At 37.2% G+C, this 17,649-nt stretch overlaps 1 protein-coding gene across 1 annotated transcript in view; it reads left to right on the top strand.

Moving 5' to 3' along the window:
- Positions 1 to 742: 742 nt before the first annotated feature.
- The window catches only part of SLC5A7 (solute carrier family 5 member 7), a gene marked incomplete at both ends in the record, with an annotated part of 33,008 nt that continues 16,101 nt past the window's right edge, over positions 743 to 17,649 (top strand). Inside the window, 3 exons of the mRNA XM_079778370.1 lie at positions 743 to 920; positions 5,484 to 5,597; positions 6,338 to 6,493. Of these exons, the coding sequence (XP_079634496.1) occupies positions 743 to 920; positions 5,484 to 5,597; positions 6,338 to 6,493 (448 nt within the window). The remainder of the gene's footprint in view (positions 921 to 5,483; positions 5,598 to 6,337; positions 6,494 to 17,649) is intronic.

Genomic DNA, 17,649 nt, shown 5'->3' on the forward strand with positions numbered 1-17,649 from the left:
GGGGAGGGGCGAGATGAAAGAACAAAGGACAGTTGGATGGGAAGAAGGTGGATCAGGATGTTACACACAACATCGTTAGTAGCTACAGAAACTTGAACCACAGGCACTTGTTGAAAATTGGAGTTGATGTGTTTTAGGAATAGATTTTCCTAAAGCTCTTTTGTTTTTTTATTAAGATATTTTCACCTCACATTGCTTTTGGACCATTCCCTGAAACTGATAAAGGAAGGGATAGAAGAATGAATAAATGAACAAATATGTTATAATTCTCAGAGCAGTCTTTTATGGTATACTTACCTTACTGAATAATTCTAGATGGAATAGTAAGTTAGTTCTCAAAAGCAAGCAGATACATGCTCTTTCTAAGTGATTTCTTGACTAAATTACTGAGTGAAGGTACAGGAAAAGGTTAATTTTATATTGAAAGAATGTATTAAACACAGAATGATCATGATTACATTTGTTATAAAGGTTACAAAGCATTTTCATTTTTTTCCTTGAGTGCTCAAAACAATGTTATATTGTTAAATAGAATAATATAATAGGCACCTGTTGGTAACTACTAGTTTAACATGTGATTTCAATGTACTTTTTCTTCAAGTGGCAAAGGATTTCTCATGAGCCAATTGATTTACTTCCGACTGGCTATGTATATGTGGCTGGTTTATAATGTGCTACTGTATTTTCTTCAGAAGTCTAATGAAGTAGCCAGCTGTGGAAGATTCCAGACCTCTAGATAAAAATGGCTTTCCATGTGGAAGGACTGATAGCTATCATCCTGTTCTACCTTCTAATATTGGCTGTTGGAATATGGGCTGCCTGGAAAACCAAAAACAGTGGCAGCGCAGAGGAGCGCAGGGAGGCCATCATAGTCGGTGGCCGAGACATTGGCCTGCTGGTGGGCGGCTTCACCATGACAGGTAGGTTCAGATGTCCAGCTCCATGCTGCCCGCCCCTCCTTGGCCTCTCAGAGTGACAAAGCAAATGTTACTCTTTGTGTTCATTACATATATATTTTAAAAATAATTTTACATTTATTTTAAACAAAAATAAAACTGTTCAACTCAGTAGTATTTGAACAAAGTGATCTTATAATTAACCACTATGTAGAATCTGAATAAAGCAAACCTGGGCTGTTCAGTGGGTGGGAACAGGGAAAACAAAGAGGTGGGTGAAAGTGCAAAAGTGTCTTAGTCTTACAAGTTCTGTATCTGGTAATTAACGTGATAAGGTCAGCATCTCATCTTGTTCACTAACTTGGGTAGGAAGTTGTGACTTTGCACTGTCTGAAATGATGAGTATCAGTAAAACAATAACTAGTGATGGCTTTAAACAATAAATTCAGGGGCAACAAAATTCCAAATTGATGCCCTGATTTGAAATTAATTATCCCATTTGATAAACTAATTTCCTTGCAGGAGGACAATCAGATGGTAGGAATCCACAGCACTGAAGGAAAAGATTTCCAAAAATCTTGAAACAAAAGACAAAAATTCATTCAGGGCATGTCTTAACAGGAATCCCCAGCAGCTCTCTCTCTCATTTGAACCTTCTCTGTGCCAGGAGGGGCTGATATTCTGTCCTCTTTTGCCCAGAGGTGGTCCTGTTTAAGTGGTGGCTTATTTCTCTTTTATGTTCTTTTTGGTCATTGACAATATTTCTGAAAAAAAAATTAAAATTTTAATATTATTGGATACATATTTACTAAAAATACTTTTTCTTTTAGAATCTCATTAGTTTTTAAACATCAGCAATATAACCCATACTAACAGCAACTCTGAGTGCTCATGGGAAAAGAAGCCTTTGGAAATCATATCCAAATGATGCCCAGTTTCAGTCCTGAAGTCTTATTTAAAAAGGATTTATTTTCTCTCTATGTGAAATACTTCACCAGACCGATCTGTGAAGACTATATCTCTGTTTGGCCATCTGAAATCTATAATGTTCTATAATAATTTGTGTGCTATAGGTTTTTCTTTCAGATATTCACATTTTCTTTTGTTAACTCTTGGCCAAGTATATGTAGTTTCATTTGGTCTTTATGAATGTCTTTATCTTTATATTTCAGAACTCTGAAAAGGGTTTGAGGTTAAGTGAATACACAGATTTACATGGTTAACAAAGACTCAGGTCTTCTGGGAGCCACGCCCAGGGCCTTTTTATGATCTCATCACACTTAACCCTCTCACTGGTTCCTCTTTATTTCTTTATAAATGTACACAGTTGTAAGGAGGTCTTTTATCCTGTGTTTTTTTTTTCTTTTTACATACACACATATCTGGAACAAATTGTATTGTGCAAAATATTTTCTATGATGCCTGATATGCTAACTTAGATAAATACAAAATCACTAAGAATAAAAATCATTCACTGAAATTTTGGCATGGATTTTCTTACTTATGTTCTCTTATTATCCACCTATTGATGAACAGTGAACACAACTTTATATCTTCATCTTCAGTTTTCATTATAGCATTTCCTCTTTCCCTTAAAGATCCATATCTGATACTGATTTTTGAAGAGCATTGAAAAAATTGTGATTATATTTCCCTCAGATTTCTCCTATTACAAAGAAAATGAGAAGAAAATAAAACAAAGGTGTCTGATTTCACTAAATAAAAAAAGTTGGAAAGAATAAATAAGCTGTTGTATATCAAAGCATTGTTTTTATTATAAATTATTATAATGTTTTATTACTCTAGTTTAATATTCTATTTATTTTGCTCATAAAGATATTTCAGAATTTTTTTTATCATTTACAGTGATTTTTTTCAATCTAATAGCTTGTTTTCTTAACCTTTTCCACTTTTTCTCTTTTCTTTTTATTGAATTTATTGGTTTGACATCAGTTAATAGAATAATATAGCTTTCACATGTACAATTCTATAATAAATCATCTGTACATTGTATTATGAGTTCACCACCCAAAATCAAGTCTCCTTCCATCACCATGAATCCCCCCTTTACCCTCTCCTACCTCCCTCCACACAACCCCCATACTCTGTGTCTATGAGTTTTTTGGGAAGTGGTGTGCGGTTTTTTTTTGCATAATCACATAATCCCTTCACCTTTTCACCCAGCCCCCAACCTCCTTCCCTCTGACAGCTATCAGTCTGTTCTCTGAGAGTCTGTTTCTATTTTTTGTTGTTAGTTTATTTTGTTCATTAGATTCCACATATAAGTGAAATCATATGGCATTTGTCTTTCTCTGACTGGCTTATTTCACCTATAGTCTGTTAAATTGTATAGAAAAAAAATTGAATTATAATGTTTCTTATAAAGAATCCTGGTTTAGCTCAGTTTTAAAAGATTTTCTAATCTCTCAGAACTGAAAAGAATCTTGATCAATATCTTAATTCTTTTAAAATATGAACCATGTTATCTAACCTTTGTCAATTTAATTGATTTTATATTTTTGATAAAGAATAAAAATCGAAAATAAAAATGCATCTGACATGAAATTTACAAACAGGCACAACAAACTCTGTCCTTGAAGGTGCTAGCTTGATAAAAAAGGAAGGACTCTACCTATGACAAGTAACTACGTCTTCACTTCTATGTTATAATGTTTGTGATTATTCAGGCACCAATTTTCTTTTTGGATAATGGAAGGAGACCTACACAATGAAAAATAATTACTAATAAACTTTTGCTCGTAAGACCATCAGGCCATTTGCTTTGTGCAATGAAACATTGCTGGTGTGGTGTTACCAGTAGTAGTTGCTAGGAGGAAGATGGAAGATAGTCTCCGGTCCTGTGCCTGAGAGGATTCATCTTTTCAGGTCCTAGTTACATACAGTGAGGCGGGGAGAGGGAACCTTTTTAAAAATTTCAGCAGGGCTTCAAATGAAAAAGCAAATGAACGCTTTGGTTATTTATTAACTCCCATGCAAAAGCTACTATGAAGATGACAGTGGCTGCCAACTGGGTGTTGGTCCATTGTAGGGTTTTGTACTAAACTTCCCATTTACGTATACTTAAAGTTCCTTTTCAGGGAGGTCTTTTTATGTTAGCCCTTTAAAAATAATATTCTCTCTTCTTTGTTTTGTGTTTGGATTTTTTTAAGCTACATAGATTTTGGTGTGAATACAAGAGAAATGCTTGTTTTCTGTAGCTTCATATATATATTTTAGAAATTTTATTTACATTCTATGAGATTTTAGAGAATTTTTTAGAGTCAAATTGGATGATACAGCTTAGAATTCAGTCTCATATCTTGTAAGCTTCTTGCAACCTATGTTCCTCATAATTTTACACAAATTCTCCATAGAAATTATTTTAAATATTTTATTTATACTCTTAAAATATATAAACTGCAGAAATTTAAGTGTTCCATTAATATTAGTTTTTCAGCAAGAATAAAATATTATATTGTATTCTCACAGAAAATAACAGTTTGTACATCATCTTCAGAACTGTTTAACCAAAATGCAGGGTTCTTTTTTTGGGGGGGTGGGGGACTTCCTTTACCTCTTCTTCAACTATTATGCTACAGAAATTGTATTAAGTAACATCTAAAAATATTTATTATTATCTATGAAATATCAAATGTCTCACTAGAAGAGCCATATTAGAACAAAGAATTGCAAATGGATATGCAGTCAACATTGATTGTAAATTTTTCTGAATGCTTGTCTAGGTTCTAAGTGTATGTTGGGTACTTGAAAAGAGAGTAGGAAAAGGTAACTTAAACTCACTTTAGGACACCTCGGAGTAAGTGACATATCTTTCCTCCCTTCACTCTCTTAACAATTTAAGGTAGTAAGTACAACTTAATTATGATTTAAACTGATTCTATTAACAAAAATTATACACACCGACAACTACACATGTGCATACACACACACACACACACACACACACACACACACACACACACCCTTGAGGACAATAGTCACCATCAATAGGAATAGATCAACACAATTAAAACACAAGAACCTTGAAATAAAGACATTTGACCCATGTTATGGAGGCTGGGGGGGAAAGTTGTAGTTTTATTGAGAATAGAAATAATCATGTACCATATTACGTATTATTTCAAACTTTGTGTACTAACAATATCATTTAAAAATGTTGATGACTAAATGGATTTAGAAAATATCTGGGGGGCAACCCTGTTCAATAGAAATATAATGAGAGCCACAAATGTAATGCTACATTTTCTACAAACCACTTTAGAAAGTGTAAAGAATAGTTGAATTAATGTAAATAATAGCATGTATTTAACTCAATACATTGTAAATGTTTTCATCACTGTGATATCTTACATTTAGTTTTTCATACTAAGTCTTTTTAAAATTGTTTAACATATTAAGTCTTTGAAATCCATGTGTATTTTACACTCGTAGAGCATTTCATATAGACTAACCACACTTAAGATAATAAATAGCCACATGAGGCTAATGGCCAATGTGCTAGACTGAGCAGGCCTAGGGTGTGACAGGTGTGAGAGTGTCTTTCCCTCATTCTTCATTCTCTTTCAGCCACTTGGGTTGGAGGAGGTTACATCAACGGGACAGCTGAAGCAGTGTATGTACCAGATTATGGTCTAGCTTGGGCTCAGGCACCAATTGGATATTCTCTCAGTCTGATTTTAGGTAAGTGAAAGTTCAAACCTCAGTGACCTACTCAGTAAAGAGCAGGAATATAAATAACAAGTGAAATAAGTCAAACAATGTAAATAACTATTGTGGGAAAATGTTACCAGAAATCTTTAGCTACTACAGAAATTGGTAGCACATGTATAGATTATTAGATTTCTTGATTATGGAATACATAAAAAAAAATCCCTTGGTGTTATAGCTATCAGAACAGTGTTTTCTTTAACATAATGATATTTCTTTTTTCTTTCAAAAATAGCATGGATATATAATTTAAAATGAATCAACTTGAATTGTACCTGAATTTCTCTGTGTAAATCACACTAATAAAAGGTCACGAATATTATGTAACAGAGTATTCCTAACTTATTTTTGCACCTAAAATAGTTTAATTAAATCTTGTGCTTAATCAAAATATCTGAATATTTGCTGTGCTCGGCGATGCATCAAGGCATTTTAGTGGGTGCTGTGCTTGTCCATCTTTTTTAATCCACATGCCTCAGATACACACTCAATTGTCCTTTGGATACATACAATAACAAAAGTATTAAGAAATTTGCCTTTGGTTGCTGACTATTTCTTGGTTCTATATTCATATTTTAGACTGGTTCCTTAATACATATGTGTCTTTAAAGAATCATTTCTCTTGAGAAATTGTAGCATAATAAAAGGTTGGCCAAGACTATTATATTAGGAATTAGTAATTTTGTCATAAACACTTTTATCATTCCTTTTAGGTGGTCTGTTTTTTGCAAAACCTATGCGTTCCAGGGGCTATGTGACCATGTTAGACCCATTTCAGCAGATCTATGGCAAACGCATGGGCGGCCTCCTATTTATTCCTGCACTAATGGGAGAAATGTTCTGGGCAGCAGCCATCTTCTCTGCCTTAGGTAAGAACGAATGAAACATTGCTCTACTGGACTCTCTGGTTCACCATCAGATATACAACTTTACTTTCTTCAGCCACAGGTTAGGCCTCCCCTGCCTCCTTCTCCTGGATTAATACAACCATCTCCCTGCTTACAGTTCTGTCGCCTCCTGTAGTCTCCTCATGGTAGCCAGACTCATCCTTCTAAACTACAAATGTAATTATATCCCTTTTCTGCTTAAAATCAAACTTTGTAACCAGGTCCATAGGCTTTATATAACTTAGCCTCTGATTTTCTCCTCTCATCATTCCCCTCTCCTCCTTTCTTCTTTCTTCTTTCATAACTACAGTCCCCTCTTGCCTCTGACACTGTGCAAGCCCAGGTTCCCTCTGCCTTGGACTCCTCTCTCCTCTTTCCTTTCTCACATCTGCCTTGCTAACCAAAAAGTGTCTTCTAGAGCTTCTCAGAGATGCCACTTCCTCAGAGAAGTCATCCTAAACTTGCTGGATGCTTTTTTTGTGTGTGTGTGACTTCTTTAGACACACCAAAATTTTGTTTTCAATGGACTTACCACTTTGTGTGATTGTGGCCTGTTTATTTCATGCTCAATTTTCAATCTCATAAAAAATTATAAGTTTCTTAAAAGCCGGATTTATGTTTTGTTAACAGTTGTAATCCTATCACAAATGAATGAATAAACCATCTAGATAGATAGATAGATAGATAGATAGATAGATAGATAGATAGATGATAGATAGATTTGGTTTGTCCTTTAGTTACTTTTTTCTTTTTTAATTCAATTTATTGGAGTGTCATTGGTTATTAAAATTACATAGGTTTTAGGTATATAATTCTGTGAGCATCATCTGTATTTTGTCTCCTTCCATCACCATTTATCCTCCCTTTACCTTCTTCTAACTCCCCTACTACTCTTCCCTCTGGCAATCAACATACTGTTGTCTGTGTCCATGGGTCTTTCTTCTTTTTTTTTCTTTTTTTTTACTTAATCCCTTCACCTTTCTCATCTACCCCAAACCTCTTCCTCTCTAACAGCTGTCAGTATGTTCTCTATATCTATGAGTCTGTCTCTACTTTTTTGCTAGTTTATTTTGTTCATTAGATTTCACATATAAGTAAAATCATATGGTACTTTTCTTTCTCTGACTAGCTTATTTCACTTAGCATAAAACTCTCCAGGTTCATCCAAGCTGTCACAAAAGGTAAGATTTTCTTATTTACAGTCGAATGAGTAGTATTCCATTGTGTAAATGTACTACATTTTTATATACTCATCTACTGATGGGCACTTAGACTGCTTCCAAATCTTAGCTATTATAAGTAACACTGCAATGAACATAGGAGTTCATATATTTTTTTGAATTTGTGTTTCGGTTTCTTTAGATATATTCCAAGAAATTGAATAACTGGGTAATGAGGCAGTTCCATTTACAATTTTTTGAAGTAACTCCATCCTGCTTTCCACAGTTCCTGCATCAATCTGCATTCCCACCAACAGTGCACAGTTTCTCATTATTCACATCCTTGTCAATACTTCTTGTTTGTTGATTTATTAATGATAGCCATTCTGGAAAATGTGAGTTAATATCACATTGTGGTTTTAATTTGCATTTCTCTGGTGATTAATGATGATGGACATTTTTTCATTATGTCTATTCGCCATATGTGTGTCCTCTGAAGAAGTGTCTATTCAGGTCCTTTGCCAATTTCTTAATTAGATTGTTTTTCAGTGTTAAGTTTTATAAGTTACTTAAAAATTTTGCATTCTAACTCCTTATTAGAAGTATTGTCAAATAGGTTTGTCATATATGACCTTTATTATGTTGAGGTATGTTCCCTCTATTCCCACTTTGCTGAGAGTTTTTATCATAAATGGGTACTAGATTTTATCAAATGGTTTTTCTGCATCTGTTGATATGATCAAATGATTTTTATCCTTCATTTTGTTTATGTATCACATTTATTAATTTGTAGATATTGTACCAACCTTGCATCCTTGAAATAAGGCCCACTTGTTCATGTTTTACAACCTTTTTAATGTATTGCTGGATTGGGTTTGCTAATATTTTATTGAGGATTTTAGCATCTATATTCATCAGGGATATTGGCCTATAATTTTCTTTCTTTGTAGTGTCTTTATCTAGTTTTAGAATTAGGATAATGCTGGTCTCATAAAATGAGCTTGGGAGTTTTTCCTTCTCTTGAAATTTTGGAATAGTTTGAGAAACATAGGTGTTAGTTCTTCTTTGAATGTTCGGTAAAATTAAACTCTGAAGCCATCCAGCCCAAGACGTTTTCTTGTTGCAAGTTTTTTTGTTTTGTTTTGTTTTTGTTTTGTTTGTTTTTTACTGCTTTAATTTCACTAATTGTAATCTGTCAGTTCAGATTCTCTGATTCTTCCTGATTCTGTTTTGAAAGATTGTATATTTCTAGGATTTTGTCTATTTCATCCACATTTTTAGCATATGGATAGTTGTTCACAATATTTTCTTACAACCCTTTGTATTTCTTTGGTATGGGTTGTTATTTCTCCTCTGTCTTTTTTTCTTGATGAGTCTTCCTAAAGGCTTGTCAATCTTTATATTTTAAAAGAACCAGCTCTTGGTTTCATTGGGGTTATTTGTGTGTGTGTGTGTGTGTGTGTGTATGTGTGTGTGTGTGTGTGTGTGTGTGTTTTAACTCTATTTCATTTATTGCTGTTCTGATGTTTACTCGCTTTTGGCTTTGTTTGTTGTAATTTTATAAGTTTCTTTAAGTGTAAAGTTAGTTTTGGGGTGTTTTTTTGAGATTTTTCTTGTTTCTTGAGGTAGGTCTGTAATGTTATGAATCTCTCTTAGGACTACTTTCCCTGTGTCTTATATATTTGGGGTTGCTGTGTTCATTTTCATATATTTCAAGGTATCTTTTGATTTCTTCCTTGATCTCATTGTTAATCCATTAATTGTTTAATAACATATTATTTAGCCTTGATGTGTTTGTGTATTTTTCAGGGTGTTTCCCCTCTCCCCTTGGGATTGATGCCTAGTTTTATATTTTATGTGTCCTTTAATTTTAAGTGATAGCCTTGCTGGGTAAAGTAGCCTTGGTTGTAGGTCCTTGCTTTTTATCACTTTGAATATTACATGTCTTCCCTTCTGGCCTGAAGTATTTATGTTGAGAAATCAGCTGACAGTCATATGGAGCTCCATTTTAGGAGCTCCCATAACTGCTTTTCTCTTGCTGCTGTTATGATTCTGTATTTGTCTTCAATATTTTCCATTTTAATTATGATGTGTCTTGGTGTGGGCCTTTTTGGATTCATCTTGTTTGGTGCTCTCTGTGCTTCCTGCACTTGTGTGTCTTTTTTCTTTACCAGGTTAGGGAAGTTTTTGGTCATTATTTCTTCAAATAAATTCTCTATCCCTTGCTCTGACTCTCTCCTTATGGAACCTCTATAATGAGAATGTTGCTATGTTTTATGTTGTCCCAAAGTTCCCTTAAATATCCTCATTCCTCCTAATTTTTTTCTGTTCTGATTTTGTGGATTTTTTTCTAGTTCATTTTCTAAATTCCTGATTTGATTCTTTGCTTCATCCAACCTACTTTTTATTTCTTTCAGTATATTCCTCTTTAAAAATGTTTTTTATTGATTTTAGAGAGGAGTAAGGGAGAGGGAGAGTGAAAGGAATATCAGTGAGAGAGAGAGAAATATCAATTTGCTACCTCCTTCACACCCCCGCCCCCCACTGGGAACAAGTCTACAACTCAGGCACCACGTGTCCTGACCAGGAATTGAAACAGCAACATTTTGGCTCATGGGATGACACTTAACCAACTGGGCAACACCAGCCAAGGTTCCAGTGTATTCTTGATGTCAGATATGGTATTCTTCATTTTTGACTGATTCCTTTTCATGGTTTCTATGTCCCATTTCATGCTGTGTAGTTCTCACTAAATTTATTGACCATTCTAATAACCATTACTTTTAATTATTTCGCTGATACATTTCTTGCCTCCAATTGATTTGGCTCTTTTTCTGGAGTGTTCTCCTGTCCTTTCATTTAGGGCCTGTTTATTTGTCTCCCCAATTTGGCTGCCTCTTTATATTAGTTTCTATATATTAGATAGATCTGCTATGACTCCCAGTTTTTTTGTGGAGTGGCCTTGTATAGTAGGTGTCCTATGTAACCCACTGGTGCAGTCTCCTTGATCACCTGAGCTGGGTGCTCTATAAATATCACTTGTGTCGGTTATGTGGCCCCTCCCTTTTACTTGAGTCTTGATTGCTATTGCCCTATTTGTGCATGTGATTGAACCTTAAGGTGGCTGACTGTGAGGCTCAAACACCAACCATAGCATGTGAGCTGTTGTGCAGGTGCTGACTGCATGAAGCAGAATTTCCCTCATCAGGGTTTAGTGCCTGCTGAGATTGCCCTTTGGATATTGTGAAGTTTACTGGGTCTTGCTCTGATGTTGTCTGAAGCTGGTAACTGGGTGTATTCCTTCTGGGCCTCTTGGGACAGGCTCGAGCAGGACAATATCAGTCTGTACCTGGTTCTTGGTAACCTGTTTGGATCTACAAGTGATCCATAATTGTGGCTGCATCTGCTGGGCTTGTGTGCATGCAGGAAGGACCAAGATAAGCACCAAGGCCAGCTTTTACCAACATCCAGTTCAGGAAAAAAGTCCACAAAAGTCCCAAGGCATCCCGATGAGATCTGCCTTCTGCTGCTTCTGCCTGCCAGTTGCCTGTCAAGCTCAGTTATTGAAAGAACCTCTTGCGGAGAAGGTTTAGTGGGTCTTCCATTGGGGAGGTGTCAGTCAGGCTTCAGAGAAGGTGGTAGGTGTAATACCTGCCCCAGATCCACAGTATTCAGTCTCTCCTGGATTTTTCCCCAACCTAGAAATGGCAGAACCATTATGAGTTGGATGGATGGGGCCTCTGGAGCCCTGAGGAAGGGTCTGCCAGAAGTCGGGAGGGTGTTTTTATTGGATTTCTCATGAGGGGGAAATGCCAATCAGGTTCACAGGAAAGTGGAGAAAATGGCCCCACCCCAAAGCCAGACAACTCAGTCCCTGACATCTCCAGAGTCTGCCCAGACCTCTGAACCCTGGCCAAGGAAGCTGAATCTTCAGAAGGGTCTAAGGTTCTCATGGTGGGACAAAAGGGAGTCCGGAGTGTGGGGCAATAGCTTTCTCCCAGGCTGATGCCATATGCAGGGGAGTGTCCACACAAGAATGATGGAGACAAGAATTGGAGAATGACTCAGCTAAGAGACCCTGATGGCTCCCACAGCTCCCTCCCCAAAGCCTAAAACCCCAGGCTCTCCTTACACTACTCTAGTCTACTCCACCCTCCCTCTGCCAGAACCCAGGGTGAGTGACTGAGAATGAAATTTTGTGCATTGGCCCTTTTTATTTAATTGATTTTAGAAAGAGAGGTAGGGAGATGGAGAGAGAGAGAAAGAGAGAGAGAGAGGGGGAGAGAGAGAGAGAGAGAGAGAGAGAGAGAGAGAGAGAGATACATCAATCAGTTGCCTCCTGTGCACACCCCCACCAGGGGTCAAACCTGAAACATGGGTATGTACCCTGACTGGGAATTGAACCTGCAACCTTTTGGCATAAGGGATGATGCATGTGCATTGGCCCTTTAGCAGGATGCCTGTGTCTCCAGCGGACTCTGTCTCTTTCTGACAGATAGCAACCCTGCTGCTTTTCACAGCCGGATATTACTTGTGAGCTTCTTCCTGGCTCGGTGCTGTGGGATTGGGAACCAGGCTTTGGGTTTACACCCATGCTTCTAACAGGGATCCCCCTGTAGCTGAGATATCTCCCCAGAACCTTAGTTGCTGCCCATGGGAATGGGGACAGCTCTTCTGGTTACTCTGCCCTTCCTACCAATCTCAATAGAGCTTCCTTTGTAAATACTTGTTTATAAGACTCCTATTCAGCTAGTCTTCAGTTGGTTATTTGGAATGATTGTTCTTGAATTTAGTTGTGATCCAGTTTGGTCCTGGGAGGAGGTGATTATAGCTTCCACCTATTCTGCTACCATTTGAAATCCCCTAGCTCTGCTACTTTCTTCAAAAGAGAAAAAGAAAAAGAATGTAACATCCTTTCTCAATGTGATCCCTTAACATTGCAAAGTATTGGATTGTATATATGTTTAGGGATCTATAAAATGAACTTTGGCTCTTTAGGGCCTAACTTACTACCAAGATTAATGATTGCTAAGGACAACTTGCCCTTGCCCCTTGGATTCCCTGCCCCCTTATAAGCTTTAAAAAGCAAAAGATTTCAGTGAAATCATGGAGAATCTTCAGAGTCAATACCCTACCTTTTGATCAAGGGTAAATCTAAGCCATTCTACTAAGCACTGGGGTCCTTTCCAAAGATCAATAGAGTTGGAAGTTCCACTATTTTCCTCAGTGAGTTATGTCAGTGTTTGATATACAGGCATTTGTTGTGTTACTCTCCATCTCTTCTTACAAATGGAAATAAAGAGAAGAAATCTACAGCTGGACTTTCAGTGGTCAAAACAAAAGTTAGATAAGATGAATTTCTTTCTATGTTATATGTTCTAGACAAATTTGTCTTATGGTTTCAGCATTACCATCAGACCTGGCCACTATAATATCGGATATTAGTTTATACTACCTTTTACTCCTTTCTCTCTCAAACTCCTGTATAATCTTATCTTGTTTTCTTGGTCCCCAACTTAAAATAAAGGAATGACTTGAGATAAAAAAAGAAGAGAATTTGCTAGTTATAAAATACTATAATAACTCAGTGAGAAATGTTGGACTTTCCTGGTGTTGGATAACAATACTCCACAACTACCACAGCACTTACTAGTACATTCTAATTAAAATGTGTGAAAATGCACCTCCTTTGCTACCTTGCTCTCATTAGCTAGGAAGCAATAGTTTGTTTGTCATTGGTTTCAACACCAGAAAATTTTGGTTTTAAGACAAACTGCCTGCTAAAATATCAAAAAGGAGTGGGCTGAATATGTGACAGAATACAAAATATTTATTCTCACTAAATAAAGATCAATTTATATAACAGAGCAATTAAGGGAGAATAGAATTAATAAGTTAATATTTCTAAAGTATTTTAGAAATATAAAACAACAGCTAAACACTAAACTTTGTTGTAGTTATTTTTGTATATATGTATCTACTATGTGTGTATGTCAATATACATGTAAAGTATGTATTCTCTCTCTCACTGTACATATATACAATGAACAGTGTATATTAAAACATTACTGCTATTTTTGGAAATATATGTTATGATAAAGAGAATATATGTCTAATTTTAAATTAACACCTGGATTTTCTTCAAAAATAATAGTTGGAAATGATTCAAAGTTAATATTTATTATAAACAAGTTAAAATACTTAAGAATAGACAAGCATAAGATCCATTGCCACCTTATCATGAATGTACATAGTTCACCACTGAAAGTTAGGAGAATCTTAAAATATCTTCTTGGTATAAATGAACAACATCCTTATAACTTTTTAAAGAAAGGTATAGTATTTACATTTTTGACAGTTCAAATTCAGTGAATTTTTATAACTTTAGTTACAGTATATTTATTTTTATGACTGCATTAGAAAACAAACTAATATTTCAGTGATTTTACTCACTCTAAATGATGAAAATATTCAGAAAATATTTTAGAGAAAAATTCATCCCAATCTTAATAATGATGGAAGCATAGGTGACTTCTTTACAACCACTGAGTTAAAACCAGATGGCAGCATCTACCAGTATCCCAAATGTTTCTGATTCTAGTCCAGTGATCTTACTTTTATAACATACAGACAGCATTGAAAAGAGGTAGGGTAATAATTACACTATTTATAACTCATGGACTATAACTTTTAAAATTTTGTTATTAAAATAGAGAACTAGATCAAAAGAAAAATGGCCAAGAGTTGCAACTAAAGTTTCAACATGAAGTAAATAATTTGAGAAAAAATAATTTGTTTAATATCTATACAAAAAATAAGTCATTTATCCCATCACTTATAAATAACTAGGGGCCCAGTGCATGAATTTGTGCACCTTGAAAGGAACTGTGTGCCACGAGGCTGCGGTGGGCACAGGGGCAGATCTCGGCCCATCCTCCATGCTCCATCCAGGCCCCTCCCGCCATGGCCCCCGGTCCCCTGTCTGTTGGCAGCCCCACTTCCACTGCCACTGCTGCCGCTACCATGCTCTGATGGTGCTGCCCCTGCTCGCACCTGCCGATGACGCAGAGTGATTGGGGCCGGTGCCAGGAACAGGTGTGAGCGGGGCCGGTGCCATCAGTGGGTGAGAGTGGTGGCTGCTGCCCCAATTACTCCTTAGGAGCAGGGGGAGGTGGAGAAGCCCTCAGGGGCAATTGGGGCTGGCAGCTGCTTCTCTCACCCGCTGACGATGCCAAGTGATTGGGACTGGTGCTGGGATCCGGCAGCGGATGTGAGAGGCGGCTCTGGCACCAGCTGCGGGTGTGAGCAGGGCTGGCACCAGCAGTGGGTGCAAGCAGGGCCGTTGCCTGCAGTGGGTGTGAGAGGCGGCTGCCAGCCTCAATCATCCCTCAGGAGCAGGGGGAGGTGGAGAAGTCCTGAGGGGCAATTGGGGCTGGCAGCTGCTGCTCGCACCCGCTGATGGTGCTGAGCAGTCAGGGCCAGCGCTGGGTGCTGGCAGCGGGTATGAGCAGCAGCTCTGTTGCCAGCAGCAGGTGCAAGACTGTGCAGGACTGTGGCGCACGGGAGCAAAGAATTTTCAATAACCACCAGAGGCTCGTCCTGATGACAGCGACCAGTGCCCCGCCTTGTTCTGGTGCCCCTGCTCACCTGCTCCACCATCCCGCCATGGCCAATGCCACCATGTTACATGCTCTGCCACCTGCTGCCAATGACTGCCATGTTCCGTGCACGCCCACTGGTGGTCAGTATACATCATAGCGACTGGTTGTTCGGTTGTTCTGCCATTTGGTCTATTTGCATATTAGGGTTTTATATATATACTAGAGGCCTGGTGCATGAAAATTCATGCACTGGACGGGGGGGGCGGGATCCCTCAGACCGGCCTGCCCCCTCTCACAGTCCGGGAGCCCTCAGGGGTGGGAGGCAATCTGGCAATCAGGAGAAGGCCACGCCCCCATCACTCCTCTGCTGCTGCCACTGCCGGCAGCACAAGCTTCGGCCAGCCCAGGTTACCCGAGCATCAGGCAGCCCTGGGAAGCTGGGCAGCAACCATCTGAGGCTTGCCTGCGTCTCGGGCTGGCCCTGGCGGCTGGCCAGCTGACATTTGAAGCTTGCCTGTGCCTCGGGCTGGCCCTGGGTGGCTGTGGGGCTGAGGGGACTGGGAGAATCTAGAGGCAGACACGGAGTGTGGCCAGGCTCACCTGGGGGCGGGCCCAGCCATGCCCCATGCCTGCCGCCACAGCAGGGCTGAGGGGACTGGGTACCACCATCTTGTGGCTGTGGGCACCATCATCTTTGAAGGCGTGGCAGTCAATTAGCATATTCCCTCCTTATTGGCTGTGGGCACCGCCATCTTTGTGAGGGTGGGATGGTCAATTAGCATATTCCTTCTTTATTAGATAAGCTAGATTAATCTTGTCGTCATTTTTCAGTTCCTCACCAGGCTTTTCCTTTTATTAATTGTTTTTTACTTAGAAAAGAAATTTAATTTTGTTACCAAATCCAAAACACTAAGATAATTTTGTTTAAAAAATATTTTGTATTATCTTAGATCAAAATATTTTATATTTCTCTTTGAGATATTGGATTTTTATCTCTGGTGGGTTGCATACACTATTAGTTTGCAATTGAAGAGGGATAATAGAATATAAGATTACAATTAAAATCACAGGTTTGTTGTTTGTATGTTAGCATTGATATCATTGCTCTATTTAATAATATGAAATATAAACTACAACTTTTGAGAACAATGGGGAAAAGTTCTGTAAATCAATAAATCCAGATCTGGCAGTCTAAGGTAGTCCAACTGTCCATATCATAATACCCTGAATGGAAACATAGACACAAACAAACACAATAAATAAAGTCATAAAGTAAGAAAAACATAAACTTGATTTCTAAGGTAGGTTTAAAATTTTGATGGTGAATATTATTTAAAACTGTGATGTTGAAATGTGGGGCCATTCAATGCATTGCTGTCCCAGGAACAGGACAGGAATGCTCCACCAATAAAATAAGATAAGATAAAATAGAACTTTAACAAAGCTGAAAAAGAAAATGTTAAAAGATGCAATGTGCCAATTTTACTTATTTATTTATTTTTTGCTTAGAAATTTGTCTCAAAATAAATGCAATTTGCCAATTTTATTTATTTATTTATTTATTTTTTGCTTAGAAATTTGACCATCTGCTATGTAATAAAAGCTAGCAGGGGTCAGAGTTAATATAAAACAGAATGTGAATATTAATTGTAATATGTATAAATCAATCATTATGCTTATCATAAAGGGTTTTTTCTCATAGATGAGAGTACATATATTGCATATATTTAATATTAAGTAGAGTTTCCAACAGTTGGTGGAATTAATGTAAGTTTTTATGGTAGAATTAAATTTAATATAGTTTATGGGATTCTAAAATCACATCATGAATTTCAGGTGTCCTCACATAAATAAGTTAGTAAAGCACTAATTTTTAAGTTAGAAAGAATTTTAATATATATCTGTATCTATATACATATATATCTATAATAATAAAAGCATAATATGCAAATTAGACCAGACATCCTTCTGGATGTCCTTCTGGACGAAGCCGGGGCTGCAAGGAAAGCCCGGTCCAGGGTGCCTGCCGGCAGCCATAGGGAAACCCAGGTCCTGGGCACCAGCCGGTGGAAGGAAGGCCTACTCTTGTGTGAATTTCATGCATTGGGCCTCTAATATATATATATGTATGTGTGTGTGTGTGTGTGTATATATATATATGTATATATATATGTATATATATATACATATATATGTATATATATACACACATATATATACATATATATGTATATAGATAGATAGATATAGATAGTTATAGATAGATATATAGATATAGATATAGATATAGATATAGATATATAGATAGATAGATAGATATGCATAATCAATTTACTGAGATTTAGAATTTTCAATATGAAAACTAACTTTAGCTTTC

Source organism: Cnephaeus nilssonii, assembly GCF_951640355.1.
Source record: "Cnephaeus nilssonii genome assembly, chromosome: 7".
Classification (NCBI taxonomy): Eukaryota; Metazoa; Chordata; class Mammalia; order Chiroptera; family Vespertilionidae; genus Cnephaeus; species Cnephaeus nilssonii.